We start from the raw sequence: 25,694 nt of genomic DNA on the forward strand, positions 1-25,694 counted from the left end.
AACCTTTCATTAAACGTTCACAACCAAGCACCACATAGACCAGGTGAATCTTCGTACAAGGTATCTTTTTTTTACAAACACACTAAACAAAGTCTCTCCGTGACTGAATACACTAAGAAGAAAGAAAAGGTGGGGGTCTTCGTAACGGAAAATGTAGGGAAGTTGAGGAAAGTTGACAGTTAGGTATATAATGGATCTCTGGCTTTTATCGTCCCACGGAAGCCATATTGAAACAGCCGGAGTGGGAGGAAGGTAACTAAGAGGGAGGGGGCGGAGAGGACCTCATGAATTGCACGCGAAGCTCGTATTAGCATTCCTGTATGCAGCGACTGGCTGCTTGGATTAGAATTAAGAATCTAGTCCAGAGACATTAAGTTAGGCGGGAATGTCTTAATACTACATATTTATTTTAAATAACATTTTATCCTTGGAAAAAGAAAGGATGAACAAGAAATAAACAATTTCATTTTGTACTGCTATTGTTTATTGTGGTTGATTGGTTTATTACTAGTATTGCAATTGCATTAGTAGTCTAATTCGTATTTTCTTATTTTATTACTATGACCCTTATTTCTTCTAGTCATGCAAATTTTGTTTGTGCATTCGACCTGGTTCCAAACGAGCCTTGGCATGTTCATTTCTCATGTTTGCAGAGAACATATTGTAAGCAAATTACTTTTCCAATATATGTTCTACTCATGTTACAAGTAGTGTACTACAAATGCAATAAAAATTATCTATATCTTACCTTTTTGTGGAAAATAAGGTAGTGCTGTTTGCAGCAGACAATCCTGTAAAAGAAGAGGAAAATGTATAGAATTTTACGAAAATATCTGACAAATATAATTCATAGTCGAATACAAAACAACAAAAACCGAGAACACTTGGCGTTTCATTATGTCTCAGTTCGCTTTTTGCATTTTAACTTCATTAAAGTATTCATTATTGAATACTTTAATTTTATATATATCTGATGGTGTACATAAATTTGAACATGACAATAAGTCTCATGCATTTACACATTTTGATTGGGCGGATATGATCCCATAATACTGGAGGTACAAATGCAAAAGTTCCATTGACCTGTACAAAGTAGTCACTATCAAGTTTAAGTTAAATGTGATACCGGGTTCGAAAATTCACTTTGAATAACGCCAGTGGAAGGAAAGAATTAATGCACCAGCCTCCGTGGTGGAGTGGTCAGTGTAATTCGCTACGAAACAGGATGTTCCAAGTTCAAACCCTGGGTCAGGCACGTGCTGTGTTTGTCTATCTCATCATCAATTTCAGTGGTTCGTCCTTCGTTCTTATCGCGATGAACCCAAGAGATAGAAAAGCGACGTAAAATAATCGAAAGAGAAAGGACAATATATTTTTGGGAAAGAGTAAATCTTCAACATTCAGTCTTGAGTTGGTTGACTTCTCCCTGAATAACTGTGTGTCTCGCGTGTCTTGCTTTTATGCCACAATGTAGGAAATTTAGAATGCTGCATTTTGGACATACATATCACATTGTTTCAGGCGAATTTAAAAGGAGAAATTAATTTTTCTTAAGTTCTCCACGTGAAAAAAGAAACAACGTGTAACTGGACGTAGGATTTACCATTACCGCGGTATTTAATTATTGACGAAAATTGTGCACGAATAAAGCATAAAGGTAGTGTACACACATATTTCAGATTTTTCGTTTACGTTTCAGTTTATATTGGGTACAGGTAGATGGTCATAGAGCAATAACACTACGATACAATATCAAATTAATTAACGTCCGTCGTGTGGCCGATATCTGAACTCTACCGATGAGAATATAATATAATGATCCTCACGGCGTGGATCTTGATTCTAACACACCGAGGGGGGTGCATTAATAGCTCCTAGACGTAAAATGATAGAAAAATCAGATATAGGAAATAATGAAGCAGAAAAATTAACAATCTTCAATGGTCGTGTCTACCCGGTACCACCAAAATTTCCGTGTTCGAGTCCCGACTTGGGTATGGGTACTCTTTGTGAGTGTCCCTTCATCTATTTCATCTAATCGTCACTCATTCTCATCGTCGCGATTACCCAAAAGTAGAAGAAGGGCGGAGTAAAATAACAAAAATAAGAAATACATATTTCATCTAGGCGTTTGCCTGGATAAAGAGGACAAAATTACACCGGCCTCTGTGGCAGAGTGGTTAACATAATGCGCTACGAGGTCCGTGGTAGCAAGTTTTATTCGTCGATAAGGCATAGGTGTGCAATTGTGTTTGTTTAATCGTCTATTTCATCAGTTCATCGTTTATTCCCATCGTCGCGATTAATGCAAAGACACGGAGAAACGACATAAAGTACCGAAATAGAAATTGAAACATTCGCATAAACGCAACCTGTTTCGTCTTAATTATAAGATTTCATCTTTATACTAAACGACAAGGTGTAAATGAATATATATATTTTTTTTAAAATGGATGAGTAACTGCACTATTTGATAAGTGAAACTAGAAAGCACTGATGAAGCGCAGATCAGAAACAGAAATCGGGATGATTTTAGCACTGGGCCTCTCTAAAAAAATTCCTGACCTGCCAACATTGTATTAAGTTCACCTTTAGACCCACGAATGGTCAAGAAACACTGTTACCTTGCGCTAGCATAACGAACGAATGCGGCGACGTACAAATCTGCGAGTTTCTCGTGGAAAACTGAAATATATGTCCAGTTTCTACGTTACTTACTGGAAGATGTCTTCTACCGTAAAATCCGTGCTGCACTTCGCAATGACCCCGGGAGAAGCTGCTTACCCAAACACGAACAAAAAGACAGCAGAAAATGACCCTGGAAGGAACAAGGCGGGCGGGAGAGAGAAGTCCGAGGCGAAATTGGATTTGTGGTGGTAGGCAGTTGCTATAATAAGTGCTTCATGTTTCGCGGGAGCGCCTGCACGGAAAAACAGCTACGGGCAAAGTGAGGAGAGCCAGTTGGTGTACCTTGACCCTCACCTCGCAATGTGGCAACGCCGCTGCCTAGTTGTGCATGCAAACAAGATGGGACCATCACACAGGGAGAAGAGCTGTACCGAGTTCCGCAAACAAACAGCACCTGCCAGGTATCAGAGTACAAATTAATTAATGTCTGGCGATCTGTAAAACAAATTTCTTTACGTCTGCCCACCCATGTAATGGATGCGATGCAAAGGCTGCATCGCACAAGGGACATTACTAATCAAAAAGTAGCAAGTGTGGATTCAAATGGACTGAAAAGGACGGGGCTGAAGCAAATAAATATACTGTAATCAAATTCAAATATGTAATTAATAGTAATCGGATGAGAGTCTTTAGGAGCATGATGCACGTAGCAGGTAACAATAAAGAAGAATATATATATTTTACAGTGTTAGACGGATGAATGAATTACTAAAACGTAGGGAAACATTTCCGAGCTAAGCTCTCCGTGATATTAGAATAGTAGCTTAGGACGCTAATAGTACGATCAACACCACGCTCCAAAGTCATTCATAGAATCCATGAACAATCAGGGGAGTGTGTCTTTACAGAATTGATTGATTGATTGATTTACTTTATTTTACTTCGCTTCTTGTGCTACTTTTGGCTAAATAGAGAAGATGGGGATGGGTGATGATATGATGAAATTGATGAATAGACACTCACAAACATCCATGCCCAGGCCAGGATTCGAACCCGGAACCCTGGCATTGTAGCGCGATGTGTGTCTCTGTACAGAAGTCTACTGGGTTATGCTAATAACTAGTCATTAAGAATAACTAATTACACTGAACATACTAATTTTCAATTGCCACGGGCCAGCCCCCGTGGCGAAGTGGTTAGGATTTCGCGCTGCGACCCCAGGCGTCCTGGGATCGAATCTCGGCCTGGGCATGGATGTTTGTGAATGTCAATTCATCAATTTCATCATGTCATCACTCATCCCCATCTTCACAAATTAGCCAAATGTGGCACAAAAAGCAAAGTAAAATAAAGCAAATCAATCAATTGCCACGGCAATTAAGTCTAATGCGGAGTCTATCCCCACCTGCCCAGTCTAGGTTTTATATCAAATGTTAAAACAGAATCGAGGATTATCTTTGCAGGTGTCCTCCCTAACAGGGGAATATTTAACCTCTTCCTAGTGTACTACCCTCGCAATGTAACATTGGAGTTTCTAGCTCCAAACCTATCGCGTGTGTTATAGGCGACTTCGGTTAATTTAAAACTGATATGTTCCACGCTATTTCTTTACCACAGTATTTTCGTGCCAATAGTGTTTTAAATCCACCGTGTTCATACAGGCTAATCGCTACTGTACATGAAGTTTTAAAGTGGGAACCTAACCACGATGCAATGTCCTTCCACTGGGTATCGAGGAATCGATACTGGGAACCTTTGATTATGAGTTACCACTACACTATCTGGAAGGCCCGACACACATTACAATCTATCAGTTTAGATTCCACAGAAATATGAACGATAGCATATTGAGTTTAAAATATAAGTTATTATATCCTATTATTACAGGAATTAACAAAAGTTTGCACACTGTATCCGATTGTTAATTTCCAATGTACACTAGTCAAGAATTTATGTTCCTAGTTATTCTACTATACCTGTCCCTGTATTTCACGAGAACAAAATATTTTAATTACCAAGCTCTTAGGATGAGTCTATTGCAAAAGAAAAAATCGAGATCATAGTAACTGTATTGGTGCACCGCAACAAAATGTCCAGTGCCTGAGGAGTGCGTGTACACCAAGAGGCCTTAGGATTTCATTGATGACGGGCCCCGAATGAGCCGCAGGGCCAGAGGCAAGGTGAACTGCTAAACTACTAGTCATTCCCAATTAAATTTTCAGTCAGAGAAATAAAAGTTGTTACGCTGCTACCATTCCAGCTAAAATACGGGTACACATGCCCTTTTGCTTTCAAGTAATGAATGGGTGTATTGTATTGCAGACGAGACAAAGAGCGTCGCGTTGAAGCGAGAAACTATTTTAGTATGCGATATATTGAAAAAGGAGCATAGATGTTCGTTGGTAGGTTTAATCGTAAGAGTTCTAACGATGTCACGTTTTTGCAAAATGTTAATTGAAATTAATTATCACCACACGACTGAATTTGATAGATGAGGTGATTATGCCAGTGACTTACCAACCTGATACTTGCCAAAACGTCACGATTACAATGATAACAGGGAACAAAAATGTTTGTCAAAATGGAAATAGTTACATGCGCCTAAGAATTGCCATACCCGCTATTCATTAGAACCCATGTTAATCTCACAATTAAAAATCACACCTATTTTAACTTGTATTACCTAAGTGAACTCTCCCTTCAAAGTCTTTCTTTCTGAACACATTTTGAAACCCGAAGAAACAACTTCTTTACTGCTCGTTGACATGTAATGTACATGTCTAGAATTAAGCACTACGTATATTTGTATTGCGAATCAAAAATTAATTGTCTTCACTTTATTAATTCCTGTTAATCGTAATGGAATGATATTTACTTTTATATGTAAGCTATACTCAACATAAGCATGGGTAATCTCTCCTGATCAAGCTGTAAGCAGTTCCAGATAGCTTACAATGTACTCTCCAATATTCGCAAATACTTAGTTTTCCCAACACGATTTAAGGGGGGGGGGCGACGACATAGCGACATGGCAGGAAACGTAAAGGTATCAGTCAACGATTTTTCACGTAATCCAGATTCAGGAACGTCTTCCATATACTGATGAACTGCTTACAAAGTGCTGTAACGTACTCGTTCGTATCCTGAGCTAACAGGTTCTATTGACTGTATTTGGTACAATTGAATTCCACATAATCAATTCTCGCTTTCGTTGCTCCAAGGCGTTCCCTGCCATTCCATCAATTATATGATGCACACGCACACACCACGAAAGAAAAGTCAGTGAATCTGACTACAATCTGAGCAAGATGAAGAAAAGTTTAGTGAATGGATACTATTGTGTACTTACTTCGAGAAACTCGTTCAACGTTCATTCTTTCAGTGTATTTCAATGTTTCATCACATTAAATATAGCGTCTTACTTTTCGACTGTTATAATTCCCATAAGCACACGCGTTAAAGGGCAAAATCCAATATATTCTCCCCAGAGAGACTGACGTAATCCCTTGATATATGCATATGACTTATCAGGACACACAAATTTATGATTATAGAGGTTTTGTAATTGGTCTTCTTCACACGACAAACATAAAGACAAAGGAAGGTTACGAGCAAAGAGGCCTTAATAACAAGAGTTATGAGAAGCAACGCAATGTGCTCTAGAAGGAACGAATTTATTAGAATGGAATCAATGTTACTTTTAATTTTAGATTACAACATACAGAGAAGCAAACTGGAATGTGGAAAAGTGGAATAAATGTGAGGAAAGATGACATTAAGGAAAGAGCTATAACAGCTCCACCCTTTGTGGTTGGAATTTTTGATGACGGCGGTGATATATTAATGGAGCGACGAAAACAGTGCTTAAATTCGCATTCATGAGTACATTACTTCTTGTGAAAATTTTTAGAACATTTATCGTAGAGAAATATCCTTCTCTTTGATAATGTGATTTATTCTGAAGCACCTTATGCTAGATGGTGGCTCTCGGGATGTGCTTACAGAGGAAAGCCTACTCGAAGAATCTCTTGTTATTCCATATCCTGCCAAGTTCACTGTAGCAACACTTCTTCTAAACTGTAACATATCTCCATTGTAGCCTGCATGTTGAGCTAGCAACAGAATTTACAACAGCCACCTCTACCACCCAAGAAATCAATGGAATGTACAACATTTTACCTCTTATTGAGGTACATATAGTTCATATATAGTGTATAGAGTACTCCAAGTTGAGGTCTAATCGATCAACACCACCTATGTTGGTATTTTTCAATCCAATAACATCATGCATTTCGATTTGTACTCTCCTTCCAGCAGCAGATGAACGTCTACTTATCAGTTTGGGAGGCGAGACAAATTATCAGTTGTCAGTATCAGTTTCCACTCATGCGTCAAGAGGACAAATTAAAATAGTATTTTCTCTATGTTGTGGTTCCGCTTCAAAGTGATAAATTATCTCAGCTAGCGTAGCGACAGAGGTCTGTCAGTAAAGAGAAACAAACACATGTTCTTGTACAAGTGAGTAACATGATTTTTTCTTCATGATAAAAAATTACAAAAATACGTATACGGTATATTTCAAGTTGAATAAAATAATAATTCATAAATTTGGAAATTACAATAATAACCGGTGGCGCAATAGTCCATTGAGGGCCCGGGCCCACCTACCGACTTCACTCCCCATGATCCTACTTACTCACTCACCCGATGTGGTAGATCATCCAACCAGTTATAGGGTGCGTGTGGTCAGCACGACGAACCCCCAGTCGTTGTTGTAGGTTTCCATGAGCATGTTACGCTTGTCATTCATAGCTCTCCAATTTCCTCACAATGGTGGGTGGCCACTGGTCCCATGCACAGTCCGAAATCTCAGGAGAAAAGTTGTTACACTCCCCCCAGGAGACTCGAACCAGAGCCCAAAGCATTACGCATTAGACTGCACGGTCTATTATGCATAAATTGATATAATGTATAAAGTATGTATGCAAACCTTACAAACCTAAAAAAAAATAGTAAAATAAAGTGAAGAATTCCAGAAGACCAGACATAAAATGTGCTTACTCCATTAACAACGATATTCCCATTGGGTCAAAAACGACCCACCTGATGAAAACACATAATTGTTTGAGATAATGAACACATGTCACAAAACTGTAATTTAAAACAGCAATTAGCATTCTTTAGGAATCATATAGTAAAAAAAATTGATAAATTATGAGAAAATAAAACTGCACTTAATCTCATTTTGACAATAGTATTATAGCTTTCCCCACGATCAGTGTGCTCCCAAATTCAACGCCAACTGCATACGTCATAATTTTGAAAAATCAGCATCCACTTTGAACAATTATGAAAATTATAGTATGCACATTAATTCCAACTCATAAATAAGAAAGATAAATGAGTAACAAAATAAACAGTTAACAAAAGAATATTGAAGTGTGCAATGGGTCGAAAACGACCCAATGGGAATATATGGGTTTCAAGAGTACAAGAGATCCTAATTAGCTGCTTGTAACAAGATTAAATTGCATATTGGTTATGTCTTTGTACAGGTGGCATATCGATGAATCCCATCATTTTAGTAGAAATTTTGTCCATGTTACAACAGAATCATGAATGTTCCGTTAGCTTTCAGATATATAACAGAGCTCGTGGTAGTGTTTAATGCACAGAAAGAATGAATGGTACACTTTTAGTGTTACGAAGATTAGTAGCTTCAAAAATCGATATTATTGTGCGTGCCACCACCATCTATCCATTCCGCTTCCGCATTGGTGCTTATTTCCTTTCTTTGTTTAATCGTTATTCTCTACAATGTTTTGGAAGCTAAGCGGTCAATGACTCTTGATTTAAATACCAAATAGCATGAGTATTCATATGCCATAAAATTCAAATCTTTCCTTAGCAAGAAAAAATGAACTTTGTAATAAGATTTGGTGAATATGAAGAATGATCTACTCTCAAACCTTGGAGAACTTTATCATCACAGGTATTTGACTCCTCACAAGTGGTATAATAATTCCAAATCTCTAGCCGCACTTAACAGAAACAATATCAATCATATTTACAAATCTCGATGAATGTTGAACAACGAGGTTCTAAATATGCGTAGCAGGCATCATCCGATCAACAAATTACAGGTTCTGCAAGAGAATGCAAAACGTTAAGTGGTCATATTAGATTGGCATGCAATTATAGTTTGCATATACGTAGAGGTAGCGTTTCACAACGGGAAACGTGTACATACAGGAACAGCTCAAGAACCAATAGACTGTGACGAAAAGTGTTCTCTCAGACTATCATTATGTATTCTAAAATTGCTATTGAATACTCTGGAATCGGATGACTTCTGGTTACTAAATGTTTCCAACCCAAACAAACAGATAAATCAAAATACATTCCTGTGGCGTTGCGACGTACTACGTCTACGTGAACAAGAAGAAAAATACGAAATTAATAATAAATATCACACTGAAAAGATTGAGTTCCCACATTCTAATATGTCTTGTTTCTTGAAATACATTTAAACGCATGCATACTGTGAATTTGCATATAATGCGAAATGTTAACCCAGGCATATACGCTCAGAAGGCTCAAGTCCTGGAAATGACGTTGGTAAATAACCATAGGTTGATATGGTCATTCTGAATTTTTTAACAGCATTGCAAAGTACAAGCATTTGCAGCTACAATTCTTGAAATACAATAGTAAGAATAACAATTTTACAGTTGCTCCTTATAAGAACGAGTTAAAAGTCAATTTATCCTACTTGCAACATCTGAATCTAAATCCCGGAGCACACCACTAGGCTATGATCAAGTAGACAAAGTTTGCAAGTTGTTTGCCTGAAATTTTGATCATATCAATACATAAAAATTTACATATATTATTGATCTGTTCACACGGAGTCCAAACCTGGTGATGTCCAATGATATGCATCACCTCATGGAAACTTTTAAGATGTAGTTTTCAGTTTTTTTGTTTGAAGTCCATTTTATGCACAGACAGGCTAACCGGGACTGCACCTACAGTTTATAGTGGGATTCGAAGCACTATGTGCCTCCACTGGGTATCGACCCCTGGACCCTTTGATTACAAGGCGACGACGTTATCACTATGCCATCGTGGAGTCTTTTCTAAGATTTAGGGGAAAACCTGTAGCGTATGCCAAAATTTCTGGCTCCATCATCATTTATTTCTAAACACAAACCTTTGATTTTTTTTTTAATTAAAGGTATTTATCATTTTGTTCCACAAGACACATGCCATTTCATTCAACACGTTTTCCGAAATTAACCCGGTTGGTTCGTCGAGGAAATTATTGCAGCGGTTTTCATCTCATAGGATCTCTTTAAAAAATAACTACATTTTGCAACGACGTTGCTCTAAAAATATGGAAACCCTGAAACAGCTCATGAAATATGGTTCTGTGAGAAAGTACTTATTTCCTTACTGCAAGAATGTTGAAGCAGATGAAATGTCCTTCAGGGAGAAAGACAAGGCGCTGAAACAATCTTTTGGTGGTAACATTGACAACGTCGCAAAAGCATTTTCTCTTACCTTCCCAGACGAGGTTGGTATAATGAGAATGAGATTGGGTCAAGGGTTACATGACGAAAGAAACAAAAGGAAAGAAAATGATATGCTGTGGGTAGGAACAATAATCCCGGAATAACTGGTGGGAAAGTTACAAAAAATAGTAAGAGTTGTTGTTTTGTGTAGGAATATATGACAAAATGTTTAAAATGTTAACACTGCCGAAGAATTGAACAGATTGAAAGTAATTTTTATGGATTAGCATATTTTCCACGCATCCTCCACAATTGTTGCTGAATTTAATCGGATCAAGCAATATTATGTACTGAAATGTGTCCCGCCAGAAATCGATCCTGTGAACTGGAATAACACGTGATAATCATTTAGTAAATAATATCGATAACATTATATGGTGGCAATTGTTAATGTTCCTGTTAGAGCGAATTAAAAATAATTTCAAGATACATTTTCGTCGATTTGGTTATTGAAAAATCCAATACGATACTAATGGAAAATGTACAATATTAATAGTGACATGCAAATAATTTGGTAGAATAACCTGAAAGTTTCCGCAAATTATCTTAAAATACAGTCATTTTGCATTTACGTACAAACGAAAATGATATAAGTATTTGTGAGAGTATACGTAAATAGATGAGTGAAGCGGAAGTAGTAGGAAAAGTATTGTTTACCATAAGATTGTATTATACTGTTTGCTATTGTAGAAACATACAATAGTTACGAATGGAAAGTGATTCTGTGATGAGATGATTAAAGTAAGCAGCGTACAGGTTGAGCAATAATGACAAGCTTTTTTCAGAGTAACAGTCAATTGCAAAGTTGAAACAAAGGATAGAATGGTTTCTTTGATAGTAGAACACACAGGAAAAAATACTAGAGGACAAAAGAAACCAAAAAGAATTCTAAAAACAGAAGAACACGCTTGCCTTGGACAAAGCAATTCCATAATTACATCAACGTTGGATAGTATTTTTGCATCTCAGACGAACATGCAAATCCACGTGTTAACAAAGCAGTTGAACACCACTTGGGATACGCAACCTTGCATATCCACTGATAGAAATGGCAACGCCACTTGAAATTGCTGTTATTAGTTACGATCGTAAAATGAGATACACAGAGAAAGTGCGTATCTGTATGTTGGGAGAGCCAGAATCGGTCTGGACCAGTGTTGCCAAGTTGGCCCTTTTGGGGCCAGAACTGGCCCTTTTGAGTACGTAATCAGCCCCAAAATTCAGCAAAAGCCCCAAAGGGCTTTTTAGCCCTACAGAGAGAAATCTTGCTACAAATCTAGCCCTTTCAGTAATGAAATGTTTTTTGGTATTTCAGTAAACTGTAAAGAAGAATTCACTTAACCGACCCTCCTGGGGAGCAGGTAGCAAGTGCACATTGTCACTTTATCCCCTTGTTTCTGGTTTTGGTATGCTGTGTAGCCCGAGGCGAATTACGGATAACGTCGATTCCAGAAAATGCGAATCTTTGTTCAGTTGCATTGCATCTGGTCCTTGAAAGTTCACAGAAGTGCGGTGCGGAATCGACGAATCGTTCGTAACAGTAAGCTTGCCCAGAGACTAGTTTGTGCGTGCGGCCGTGTGTGTGTGTGTGAGTGTACGTGTGCATATATATAGAGGAATATGCCGAAAATGTGAAATGCTTTTGTGTAATCTACTGCACCACAATTTACGGGGGAAATAAATTATTTAAATTAAGAAAATGTAATTTACTTGAGCGTATGCCCCTCATCTTGACAGTTGATTAGTTGTGGTTCTTGAGTTTCAGAAATTTTGCACCAAAACACCCAAGAATTAAGAACCAGATTTTTTTTCAGTGCGCAGCCGCACCTTTGTAAATCTAGCCCCTTGGATGTGAATTTTAGCTCCATTTTGGGTGCGATTTAGCCCGTTTTTCTCTCGTGCTGTTGGCAACACTGGTCTGGACATGAGAATCGTAGTTCTCGAAAGTCTCGTCGCTCGGGTTGTTTGAAAGTACTAGTACGGCAAGAGTTTTGCATGCACATATTTGGAATTTGGATTAAACCAAAACAGAGGAAGAAGTTCAAAAACAGTAGTAAAAGTATCAGTAGTAATGATTACTGCATATAAATAAGGATTAGCAAGTGCTAAGTGAGGATTCAATTTTTACCACAAAGTACGATACGAGACATACGTTTACAGAGAAAATTTGAAGATTGTCACTGGGCAGGTGGTCATGTTAATAAGACATTATAATAAGTCTTCTATGCTTACGTATACTGTTATTAATTCAATATTGCCATTTCAACAAACAAAGTACTGTAATAACAACGATAGGAATCCAATTCCACTTGAATGCAAGTATTGATTGATTGATTGATTGAGTTTATTTTACTTCGCGTTTTGTGGCTGTTGGCTAATTTGCGAAGATGGGGATGAGTGATGAAATGATGAAATTGATGAATGGACATTCACAAACAACCAAGCCCGAGCGGGATTCGAACCCGGGACCCTTGGCATACATTATACAGGAGGCTTTTTTAATCTCATTAGTTTTGGTTCTCAAGCTCAGGTACATTAAGGCTCAGTAACATGGTTATTGACATTCTCCAAAGATTATCGTGACTGGGGGGTGGATAATCCTTTAAGTTTAATAAATACTTGAAAGCAGGTCAGGATTGAATTATTTCGCAAAACAAATTGTATCATGTATGAATGTGAAAATGTTTACAAACATAATTCGAAAGCTTCTAAAGAGGGACCAAAAATTGTTATTACATTTTGAGAAGATCACAGATTATTCTAAACTACATTCGATCACAAAACTAGCTGCACACAATTTGCAGACAGTCATTTTTCTCCACTTTTCTTTTGGCAGTATCAAGTTACGAAATTAAAACAATTTTAAATCATGCTAGCATACAAGTGTGTGAATGGCAATGCTGATATAATTATCATGCAGGTTACTTATTTCATACATTACAGAGCCGAATGGACAGTTGCAACACTTTTGTCTCTTATTCACAGGGCAAGAAGAAATGTCTAAGAGTAGAATCCCAAGAATGCCAATCGAATTCGAGTCCAAAAAATGTTTGCAAGTGAAATCTGACTATTCGTCAAAGCGGCATGTCCTAGAGACAAATTAGAAAAGTGAGCGAATTACATTTTGGACAAAAGCCTACGAAGTTTTGGACAGCAGGTGAGGTTCCAAATGGTAGGAACAGCTGTACCTTCTACCTGTCTGGTGTATCTTCCTTTGGAGTTGGAGTCTTATATTTGCCTCAACTGCTGTCCCTGGTGGAACTGACTTGCCCATTTTCTCTGCCCAATAACGGGTCAGACGACGACGCCTACCCTGCAATCTAGCTCGATTATCCTCGGGCCATACTAATTTCCTGCCTGGATTGGGGCACATCCAGTCCAGAAACTTTTTCCCTCTCGCCAAAACACGTGTCTTTCTTTTCAAAAGACCAGGACAGTTCCTCACGTTTGTGAGCGAGCCATTCTCTGCTAATACAGCATCAAAGGGCCTTGTAATGAAATTCATTCTAGCAGGAGAGAGGAGTATCAACTGCATTGTTATAAATGAAATGAAATCATAATATTTTACGTGAAATATTATGGGGTACACATCCCTTGGAGGTAAAAAGTGAAACTTGTCACCACAATTCATTTCTCATCTGTTACACATTTTGGTTTGTTTCATATGCGCTGGAGTTAGAAAGACTGAGTGGCACAATTCAGCATCGAAACCTGGATTTCCTGATTATAAAGGTTAGTAGCCATCAACTAACAATTCCAATTTTATGAAGGATGTCGACCTGTCTCACTTTCAAATACGATGAAAACAATTAGTAGTAAGTGAGCAGAATACATAATATTTGGTTGGCTAGATTTCTGCAGTATGCATATGAAAGTGAGTCTTAAATTTTAACTTAGTCGTTATGTATAAGTATTATGCATAAACACATTTGCTTGATTGCCTTAAATCGTATGAGAATGCCAGGAACAAGACTGTTTGCTTCTTATGCACGTCAATAGATTTATGCCCAAGTAAATAAGGAAAAATAGAAATAGGACAAAATAGTATGAGTTTGATTTAAAGCGGGGTCCGAACAACTATGCAATACGCTTCCACCAGGTATCGAACACGGAACCCCTTTTTTACAAGGTAGCGACGTTAGAAAATAGGGCAATAGAAAAAAGGGGGCAGTGATGTAATGTTAATGGTACTACAGTACACATACACACATTACAGTCACAGCTGCTACTATTTAAAATGACATACATATGCATGCATACATTAAAATAATAATTCACGTAGCTTCGAAAGAAAAGTCATGCTGCATTTGCTCATACAATATGCAACAATCCTTGTTGTCAGTTACAAAACTCGGGGAGCAAAGAAAACCCATGCCCAAATATATGATTTGCATTCTTACCTGAAATACAACAGTGACATAAAAGCGGAGGCAGGTAGACAGAATTATTTTTGAAATAATTATTGAATAAATCAAAGTTTTTTTAGGTATCAATTACAAACTTAACTCGACTATCAAGTTTCAAATACAAAGATTCCTCGCTGTCCATTAGCTTCCACGGAAACCAATTATCTGCAGATGGGTAGCGGGACCCGACATAACGGCGACATCCTTCTTTCCAGGCTCTTACACAATAGTGTGAACTAAGTTGCCACGTTGTCAGACGTCATAATTTATAAATAGATGTATACAAGTACGAGGAACTGGAAATAATAAGTCGTACTTATTACTAACATATGGTGCTAAGATTACAGTTGAAATGGGGCGTACGCTTTCTGAATTTTATGCATCGAAGGAAACTTGTTTTGTTATGCAGTATGGTAAGTAGTTAGAAAAAGTTTTGAGACACACTGACAATGCGAAAACAGAAATAACTTCTTACATTAAGGATTTGATATAACTTCACAGGCCTTACTAATACTTCCTGAAAGGTATGGAATATTTGGAAACTTGTTATTTTATATATTACAATATTTCCCACTTATCGCGTGGTTACCTAGAAGATACAAATGCAATTAAACATAATTCGTAATTGCGAGACCACACCTTTATTTCTTCCTACATCAAATCTTTATTTTGATTTCCCCTGAATTATTCCCAAATTTCCGTACTCCCAATAGTTACACCAAGCATACACACAACTGAAATTGTTAACATTAAAAATCATATAAAGACTAATTCCTCTTGTGACTATTTCTGAATAGCTCAGGCTCAACTTGTTCGCATATGAACAGAAGAATATCGAAAGTAACGATCTATCAGGTATGTAATATATATAATTCATTCAAGCTCTGTTGCAAGTAACGTAAAATCAATTCCAGTTACGTGTTTCATGGTCGGTAAAATGCTATAAATATAAACATGAATGATACACTTTAAGTTTAACAGCTTTACAGAAAAATATGTGTACATCGTCTGACTGTTCAATATGGATGAGTGAATTCAGTCGCATGGGCAAGTTCAATACTGTGTCAGAAAAAGAAAATCGACAAATGCGAGAGTGGCGACTTGTGCTGCACGTCACTTGAAATACCACACACTATATGCTTCAAATTTAACCATACCATTTCTATCAAAGTATATAATTGTTTGACCGACTAGAAACTAACTCCCAGACAAGGCCGATCTCTTGAATCTAAACGTTTACTTTGTTTTGTACTAAAGTGAAATTACATATGATAGAAATCAAGAGAATGCAATCTGGGGGAGGGTATATATTGAATAAGTCTCCCCATATGATAATAACACACTTTAAGGCAACCCCTGTAGCCCGAAGATTCAATCCAGCGCAAAGACGGGAGTTGTCATTAACTATTTGCTGTACTTGTTCAACCATCGTTACCAAAGTAACGGTAAAACAAGCTAGAATAAAAATGTTACTTGGAAATTTTGTGCCATGTTAATATAGTCCTCACTAGGGGGTTACGAACCATTGTCCATAAGTTCAAAAGGAAGCAAGACTTCCAATAATAGTGAGTCCTGGTGGTCAACAAAGAATATTAACCAATTTTCTTCAAATCCGAAATTTGAAATGTGCTGAAAGTGCACGTTCTTTCCCTGTATTGTATTAAAGAAAACATTGCATGCCAAATGTAGATAACTAATTTTCTACCTTCCCGATGGAGTGATAGTAACGTCCTTGCCTTGTACTCAAAGGGTCCGAGGTTCGATACCCGGTGGAGGCACATAGTGGTTCGGATCCCACTTTAAAACGTAGGCCCAGTTCCGATTAGCCTTTCTGTGCATAAAGTGGACTTAAAACAACAATTCAATCAATCATTTTTCTCCAAATCCGAAATTCGAAATAATTCTTATATCTCACGCAATGTGTGCTGATAATGAAATATACTTAAGGTGCCAGATCTTCCCTTGTATTGTATTAAAGAAAACATTGTACGCAAAATATGTATGTGTGTATACATACATAATTATATACTTTAAAAGTAAGATTAGAACCAGAGATTAGAGCTGGTATATGAAAAATAAAATGATATTTGTCCAAATGTCTATCAGAATTGAGACGATGGCCATATAATAATAAAAAGTGTCATTTATCTGCAAAATGTTATTGGCAAGGTCTGTGGGGGGTGAAAATGTTAAAGCCATTTCATCGTTCGAAAGTACGATAATAGTATGAGAAAGTACTTATATAATCCAATATCGCGCTGCGACGTCAAGGGTTCCGGGTTCGAATCTCGCTCGGACTTGGTTGTTTGTGAATGTCCATTCATCAATTTCATCACTCATCCCCATCTTCGCAAATTATCCAAGAGGCACAAAACGCGAAGTAAAATAAACTAAATCAATCAATCAGTCAGTCAATATAATCCAATAAGGACGTGAAGTCAAATAAGCGAACCCATCTAAGAAGAAACATAAAATCAGTTCCGTTTACTGGCAACTAAACCGGTTTCTTTGTTACAGCAATAAGAAGTATTGCAGTTGGACTAGTATCCATTAAACGACTACCAATGCATATTTTAATTTGCATAGTGCATTGAGAAATATTTCCCAGTCACAGAATCTGCGAAGCACATTTTGTCATTGTGTTTTTTCTTTCCAGGGCGATTTTCCTTTGAGAAATGCGGTTTTGTTGTGCCACTTGACATCCCGTATTACCAATGGTATTATTCTCAAACGCCCAGATGAAAGTGGAAGTATTACAGGAACGATGCGACATATTGTGGCTGGCAGAGTAGATCTGGCATAGAAGCTTCACTCCATGCCTCCTTCGTTTGTCTTCCCGATTGTGTATGCTAACGCTGTCGCCTTGTAGTCCGGGATATGGGGGGGGGGGGGTTGATTTCTGGTAGATGGGTGTTCCATAGTAGTTCGAAACAAACTTTCAACTCTAGGACTAATGCCGATTAGCCCATCTGAGCATAAAGTGGACTTAAAGTAAACTTTCCTAATCTTATTTGCTAAGGATTCTTCAGTGGGTTGATGTTCGGGCTATGAGTCGATACGATTAGCCGAAAGTGGTAGAAAAGCTACATAGAATTGAAAGAAAAGAAAAAGTACATACAAATGTTAAGACGTAAAACTGACTATGCATTCGATGTCATTTACAACCCAAGCCACGGAACAGACAAGCCTTCCAAAAAATGCTTCACATTAATCAATTACATATCAACATTTTACACCATTTGTTCTAACTGTATTGTAAAGTACACACAAAATTATTTTAGAAATACAAAAGATGATCTTCCTCCGTCCATTTAAAAATAATCGAAGTATGATGTAAGGAATTTATCTGGTTTCTTTATCTATCTTAACGAGGGAAGATATCCAACCATTCAGCGGTTGTGACACTCAGAAGATGATCGAAACATTTTTATTCGTGGTTCACTCTAAGAAACCTTATTATTATTTTTTTTGTTTTAAGTTTCGGGTCAATGCACTCGAAAATGTAAGGTCATCTTGACAAAAATCTTTCGACCAATTTGCCCGAAACAAAAGTTAATTCGTTGCTATTGTAAAACTTCGGGGAAGTCATTGGATTTTATACGGAAAAGGTCATCCGACCCGAGCGAGATAACAGTATTACGGAGAAGAAGCAAGATTGCTCTTCTCATACACGAAAGAGTCAAAAGGATTCATGCTTGTACCAAATCATCAATAACTTTCTAAGATTGTTGGAAAGATTACTTCAGAAATAAGTGGTTATCTTTCCAAGTGTCGGCGAGCTTGTTTGTGAACTAAGTTTTGTCGGGACATTTGATGAACAGTTCTATCAAAACCGTTCTATGATCTAAACAGCAGTGATTTACTTATCAATTTTTTCTTAACTTTTCAAAAATGACTTTTCGAACAAATTATCTTGCAATTACATTCAGCTTCTACGATCTTTCCCTAACTTGGAATAATGTTTGCAAAGTTCAGACCAATGAGATTATTGTTCTTATGAAGTACAATGATTTTGCATAGGAATTCGGTACAAAAGTGCCCAGTTTCTTTAGATATGTCTGTTTCTAATAAGCAACATGATATGAAATTAGATGTATTCTAATATCTATATTTTACCAAAAACTAATACTTTTTGAAGCCATAAGCCGTTATTCAGTTGTACCAATTGTGTTGTATGGGGTAACCCTTTGTAAAAAGATAAAGTTCCCCGTGCATACAGCACCGTGGGATGTGGGGGTTGGGTACCCACACATTCTCGTTCGCGGCCATTTTGAAGGTAATGTGATCAGCACCACGCTCCGACCGCCTTTACCCTCCAGGATTTCCATTGATTTGAGGTTGGTTGAGCCACAGAGCCGCTTTATGCGGGGACAAGGCCGGAAAAATTCCGACCTCAGATCAACCACCCAAGGAATCGAACCCGGGTCTACCGCGTGCCAGTCAGACGCCCTACCGACTTTTTTTAAGATATAAAATAATTCCTCTCATCTGTAGTATCCCCCGTTTCTCACGTTCTTCTCAAATTTTAACATGTGCCAAGTTTCTCTATATTCTCAGAATTCTCATTTGGACAAACACAAACATTCATGTCCGAACCGGGATTCGAACCCGGGATCCGACTAGACGAGCACGGCTCTTTAACCCTTTGTGGAGACATCAACATGTCAACCTCTCTTCCAGGTAGTACATCCTGGACTGCATTTTGCAGACAAACGAGGATCTGGCGCTTAAACTCAGAGCCAGTATAATCAATCCTCCGTGGAGCTTGTGTTGTGCTGTGCCATTATGTGTTTGTGATTGTCCCTTCAACTTATCACCATTCATCCTCATTTTCGCGATTATCCAAACGTTGCAGAAAAGAGAATCAAATCAATTATATTAGACTATAGAACGCAAATAATCTGAGTCATATTGGGTTCCGTATAATTACGTGCTTTCCGACTGGAACCCAATTCTTTATAGGCATCCTATAAGTTAACAATACATTTCTCTGCTACTATACGCAGTAAAATAACTGAAATTAACAATTTAATATTTCGTAGGATACTCTTGTCTACCCTCTTTTATATCCCTCTGCCAGGATCCTAGAGGCCTTACTGTCAAGTTCAAATAAATATATTATTCTCCTCTTTCCCATTCTCATTTTAATTATTTGTGTTTAATATAATATTATTTAATTTAATATTTAATAATATTGGAGGACAAATTAATTTGTAGTATTTTTCATGTGATACTTTCTTGATCATAATGCAAAGCAAAATTTCACAACCCATGCTCATCCGTTGAAAATATTGTAACGGATGAGCATGATATACAGTATACGTGCGTGCTGAACGGCACTGAATTGCTTCCTCTCCATTTCAGCTATCATTCAACACAAAGTGATTTCCTCTTTTACCATTATTTCGCATGCTTAACAAATTAAAAATGGGATAAGAAATGTTTGGTAGGAAATATGAATAGTTTTGATGTCACAATAGCATATTTGACGTAGAAAATGCACGACTTGCTTTTTGCGTGCCGAAAAAACGCAGCACTACTATTGAACTGTACAATTCTAAAAATGCATTGGGATAATGGTATCAGTTGCGATTTCGGACAACTGCAAGAACCATATATGGAAGTTCCTGCTTGGCACGAAAATTAGTGCAGCGTATGTCAGAATTAATATTCAACCAGAAAATTTTGAATTGTTGAGGTTCTCTCCGGCAAGTTCTAGATTTCTAAATTTGTTCCCAGTCTTGAGGAAAATGTTCTATCATTCTATGTGAATATTTTTTAACCAAACGTTTGCAGTAAAACTTAATTTTGTGGAGGGAAAGAAATATTATCATTACTGGCATCTCAAACCATTAGTGAAAACATGATGTTATAATCATAATCACAGCTAAGTATTTTAATGGAAGAAGGATTTTTAGAAATATGCCCTAATTATTACACCTTTGCAACTGTAATACTTTTATAATGCAAGAATTTTAATTTACTTTTACTACGAATTTAATATTGAATTTATTTCATAAAAATACTAACATGTGAAAAGAGAAACTCGCCTTCTCTATCTACATTTTCATCACTTTGAACGCTGACAACAAGCGAGAAATTACCATATTTTGCAATAACATAATTAGCTACACATGGCATATTAGAAATGAGATATGCAACAAAACCATTGTAGATTCTCAAATAAATTAGATCTTAATATTTTGGTTAATATTTTGGATTTTTCATGATAGTGTTCGTAATGATTGCAGCCTCCCTTGTACAGTCACGGGCAATCCGAGTTGTAACAATTCCACTGACTCCCAACTGGATTATTACAACCACCGAGATTGTATTTGGTTCCAATTTTGTACGGATGTTCAGAGTTTTTGAAAATATAAGAGCACGAAAGTAGTTGGAGCTACAAGAGATGAAAAGACAGGCTTGTGCAGAAGGCTGCATTATAATAAAATATCATCCCCTGATATCACCAGGAAAATGAAATCAAGAGAATTTCGGACACGATTCTTGTTGGGAATCCAAGTGATAATAGGCCTGTAGTACGATCAAGACGAGGATGGAATGACAGATAGACCTGGAGGGAATTGGTAATGGTGGTCTGGGTCCCAGGATGGGAACAAACAGGAGACTCGTGTTGCTGCAGCAATAACCTTGTGAGTTTAGGAATGCCAGAGAGTTAGTAGTTTGAGATCTTACTTTTTTCAGAATAACCACAGCGAACTACAGTCAACTACAATTAAATCCACACTTATCTGACGACAATAAGCAACTCCTAATGCGGTTGATCCACCGAAGGTTCTAGGTTTAAACCAATGCCAGTGCATGGCCGTCCCTTTGTGTTCCATATATTTCATCATTCATCCTCGTCATCGTTATTAACCTAGAGAGTTCGAACAGCGATGTAAGACATAAAAATACAAAATACTTATCTTAATTACCCTTTGTGCATAAAATGTACGATAATTCGGACTGGTAGTAACCGGAAATCAATTAAGTTTAAATCTTGCTTTCTCTGAAACGCCATTAATCGCACAAGAAGGCAATTAGATCTTCACATTTGTCTCCTAAACAACGTGAGGAGATTTAAAATGTATTCTCTTGTTGCTACCTTTAACCGCTTCAAGGTGGACATATGTGGAACGAATACATGTACATGAACCATTCCCAATAGAAAAAGGTTGTAATCGTACAGTAACTTCAAACATGTTTACTTAAGGGAATGGCGTGAGTCGTTTTGTTTCTTCAATGACATCGAGTTCCACAGTTGTAACAGTGAGGAAGAAAGAAGAGAAGAGAAGAATAAGAAGAGAAGAGATGAGATGAGATGAGATGAGAAGAAAGGTGATGATGTATTTCTCAAAAGAGCTTATCAGAAATTACCTTCTAACTCAGGAAAACTTCACTTGGGGTAGGTAATCCGGAGCACAGAAGAACAAGCCACTTATCCAACTCGGTCGTTTGGAGACCCTCAAAGAAAAACGCACTTCGAAAGAAATAACTACTCAGCACTGAGACTTTTTAGCTTTTAAAATTATTTTCTTTTCGTTGTAAGAACCAGAAGATTTCGTATTAACTGCCGCAACTGTCTCACAGCAGCCTGTTCTGTAATTAGACGAAGAGGGCACACAAACACTTATCTTCAAACACTTATCTTATGAAGTGAAAGCACTTTTTGAGTTACTTTCTGGCACACCACAGAAACTAGTCTGGATCGCAACTGACCATATTAAATGGCGTCAGAAATATTTCCTGAAAATGAATATAAAGTGTTTCGAATGCTTGCCGAGAGTGTTACGGTGTAAACTCATAACGATGAATGTTTGCAAAAAGTGTGGAAGAAGGAAGAAGGCATCTAAAAAAAACACAATCTCTTTTACAACCAGTGCTCCAATTGAAAAATTCTTAGGATAGGATGCTTGAATGGATCAACATGGAGACAGTGACTAGGTGAGAGGATGCCTATTTAAATTATCCTAGCGGGGGATGCTTTATTAAAATTTACTACACTAAGGGAGTGGCGTACACCACCACACAACACAGAGAGAGAAAGGGAGAAAATACGATGGAGAGATTAAAGAAAGAAAAGGAGAGAGAGAAGAGAGAAGCGAGAAAGAGAAGAGAAAGAGAGACATGAATAAACAGAAAATAGTAGGAGAGAAGAACAGAGAGAGAAAAGTGAGAAAAAGAAGAGAAAGAGAGACATGAAGAAACAGAAAATAGTAGGAGAGAAGAACAGAGAGAAAAGTGAGAAAGAGAAGAGAAGAGAGAGAAATAAAGAGCAGGGAGAAGGAGAATAGAGAGAGAAAAGTGAGAATGTGGAGAAAAAGAGAAGAGAGAGATAAAGAACAGGGAGAAGGAGAATAGAGAGAGAAAAGTGAGAAAGTGGAGAGAAATAGAAGAGAAGAGAGAGAGAGAGATAAAGAGCAGGAGAAGGAGAATAGAGAGAGAAAAGTAAGAAAGTGGAGAGAAAGAGAATAAAGAGAGATAAAGAGCAAAGTGAGAAAGTGGAGAGAAAGAGAAGAGAGAGATAAAGAGCAGGGAGAAGGAGAATAGAGACAGAGAGCGAAAGAGGGGAGAAGGGAGGAGAGAGGGATAAATAAAGAGACAGAAGGAGCAGGAGAGAAGGAGAATAGAGGGAAACAAGGGAGGAAGGGGAAAAGAGAGAGAGAGACAGAGAGAATTGGAAGTAAATTTCTTATATTTCCTTTGAACGCAATGTATGTTTAAATATAATCTAGAAAAATGTGCTAAAGGGAAATTACCCTGTTCTTACGGAGCAGAATTTGCAACTAATACACCAAATGTCGTGAAGCACGCTTGTAAAGCGTGCGACGAAGAATCCTGAAACCTTTCTTCAATAATGATGTTGGCAGAAACGTAGTAATGGTGAGTCAGACCCTTTACAGAGAAGTTCTTAACGAATGCAAATCGTATTGCCCATATAACGGTTTTGCTTTCAGCTTTTACACACAGCATTTCGCCATCGTTCATAGACGGAAGCAAGTAAATACTCTTAACAGTAAGATAGTATCAGGAAGAAGGCACCATCGTTTGAACGTAAACGTTTCTTTCGTTCGTGTTCCAGTTCATTTTGCATTACATTCGTATTCTATTGGGTAATCACGAAGATAAGAACTGAGGAAATGACCCATGTGTTCAAGAAGTCGATTCCAGCATCAACGGTTTTTCAACACGTTGCGCTAATACTATCTAGAAAGTCTATTTGCAAATGTGTATGTCCACTCTATGATCAGATAGGCAAACTTGGATCCGACCTACAGTGAGACTCGATCCACAGTGCAATGTGTCTTCACCCGGAATCGAACCCGGAACACCTTGATTGCAAGGCCACACTACACCTTTGAGGACTCGATCTCAGTGCCTGGAACATTCGCAATTTTGAGACTAACTTGCTAAAGCTAAAGCTGTTTTACATTAAAGTGAAAGAAAGAGTTGTTTCATATTTGTAGATGCAGGTTGGGGGGTTAGATGATATTGATGTTTTCTTGTCGGGGGTTGTACTCGAGCTAAAGAGGTTTGACATTAATTAAACAAGGGTCAATTGTGGTACGCAATGCTTTCGTAGAATCATCTACAAAGACACCCGAACTACACTCTGTAAAGAAAAAATAGCGACACTTGCTTGGATATGGTTCTCACAAGATTTTGAAGTGAATTAAAACAATAAGAAAAGCAGGATTTGTCCACCAGCCATATTTGTGAAGGAGCGTTCTCGAATGCATTAGTAAACTGTAGAACGAGCAGGGGTGCTGAAGCATTGCAAGGGAGTGGATAGGAGGGAGTGAGAGAGGCAGGAGGCATCGTCGGTCGTGTTCGTTTGTTGCAAAACCTCTTGTCATGTGATGTCTCTCTCTCACTCCCTCCTATCATTGCAGAAGAAACGGGAGGTGGTTTTGCGAAAACGATAACATTTATCCAACACCCCCAGTTATTTTCTATTTTCATTTTTTATGTTTCAATGCAAGAGGCTCCCTCTGGTGCTACCCTGTTGCTTTTGAGGTGCATTGTGCAGGCGGTAAGTTCGCATCGCCAACATGCAACAGAGTAGCACCAGAGGGAGCCTCTTGCATTGAAACATAAAAAAATAAAAGAAAATAGAAAAGAACTGGTGGTGTTGGTTAATGAATCTTGTGAAAACCATATCCGAACAAGTTTCGCTATTTTTTCCTTACAGAGTGTATCCGTTAAAAATCTTTTGATTTATCTAGTCAAGTACACTTGTGGCTTTTAACAATTAATTAACTTTCAATTGAATCTTTACAATCTCGATGACTGTACCTCAGCAAGCCTTTTCATTCCACGAAACCACCAGTGATAGAAGAGTGAATCAAAATGCCAATGGAAAATGTGTAATCTGTGTGGGTAACAGCATTATACTATTATAGGAGAGTTGTCCGAAGAGATCATTCATTCATCATTATTGCATCCGTCTTAATTTCCGTGAAATAAACAAATTTCAAGTTTAACTACTTGAAAGAAAATGTGAAAAATGAAGATAGCTAGCTTATAAATTCGTCAATTCTGTGCAAACGCACATGGTATATGCACAGAAGTGAATGAATAGTAAGGATTGAAAATTTTCCATGCGTTTCTTTGTAGAATACTGCGCAGTATAAAAATGCCTGATGCCAAAAGCAAGTAGTTTCAAGAAGCAATTAAATTTACTACAAATAACTACAAATGGAAAGAGAAAAAACTTTTTAATGACAGGTAATAAAATGGGACATTTTATAACTTTGACAAAACAGTCGACGTTAAATATAATGGTAAGTAAATTGCCCATCGCTACTCTCTTGCTCGCTCTCTCTCTCTGTCTCTCTCTGTCTCTCTCTCTCTCGTTATCTTTTAATTTTTAAAATAGTATTGTGTGTTTTTAAGAAACGATCTTGTCCTGATGCTGGAGCAGTTTCATTGTTTTTGTTTCTGTTCTTGAACTTCACACTGCATAAAACGAAGTGAAGGAACACGTTGCTGGGAACTTACCTACAATTTTATTATCTTTGCTGCCGACTGTACACTTAGAAATGGTTTGAGATGTTTGTGTGTTTACATTTAACACCGTGAT

General features: G+C 37.6%; 1 protein-coding gene across 1 annotated transcript in view; it reads right to left on the reverse strand.

Annotated features, from left to right (window-relative positions):
- The window catches only part of LOC145983682 (uncharacterized), a 179,012-nt gene that overhangs the window by 93,427 nt on the left and 59,891 nt on the right, over positions 1–25,694 (reverse strand). The window contains exon 4 of the mRNA XM_083116739.1: positions 749–791. Coding sequence (XP_082972865.1) covers positions 749–791 — 43 coding nt within the window. The remainder of the gene's footprint in view (positions 1–748; positions 792–25,694) is intronic.

This window comes from Lepisma saccharinum, chromosome 2 (assembly GCF_977018435.1).
Source record: "Lepisma saccharinum chromosome 2, izLepSacc3.1, whole genome shotgun sequence".
NCBI lineage: Eukaryota > Metazoa > Arthropoda > Insecta > Zygentoma > Lepismatidae > Lepisma > Lepisma saccharinum.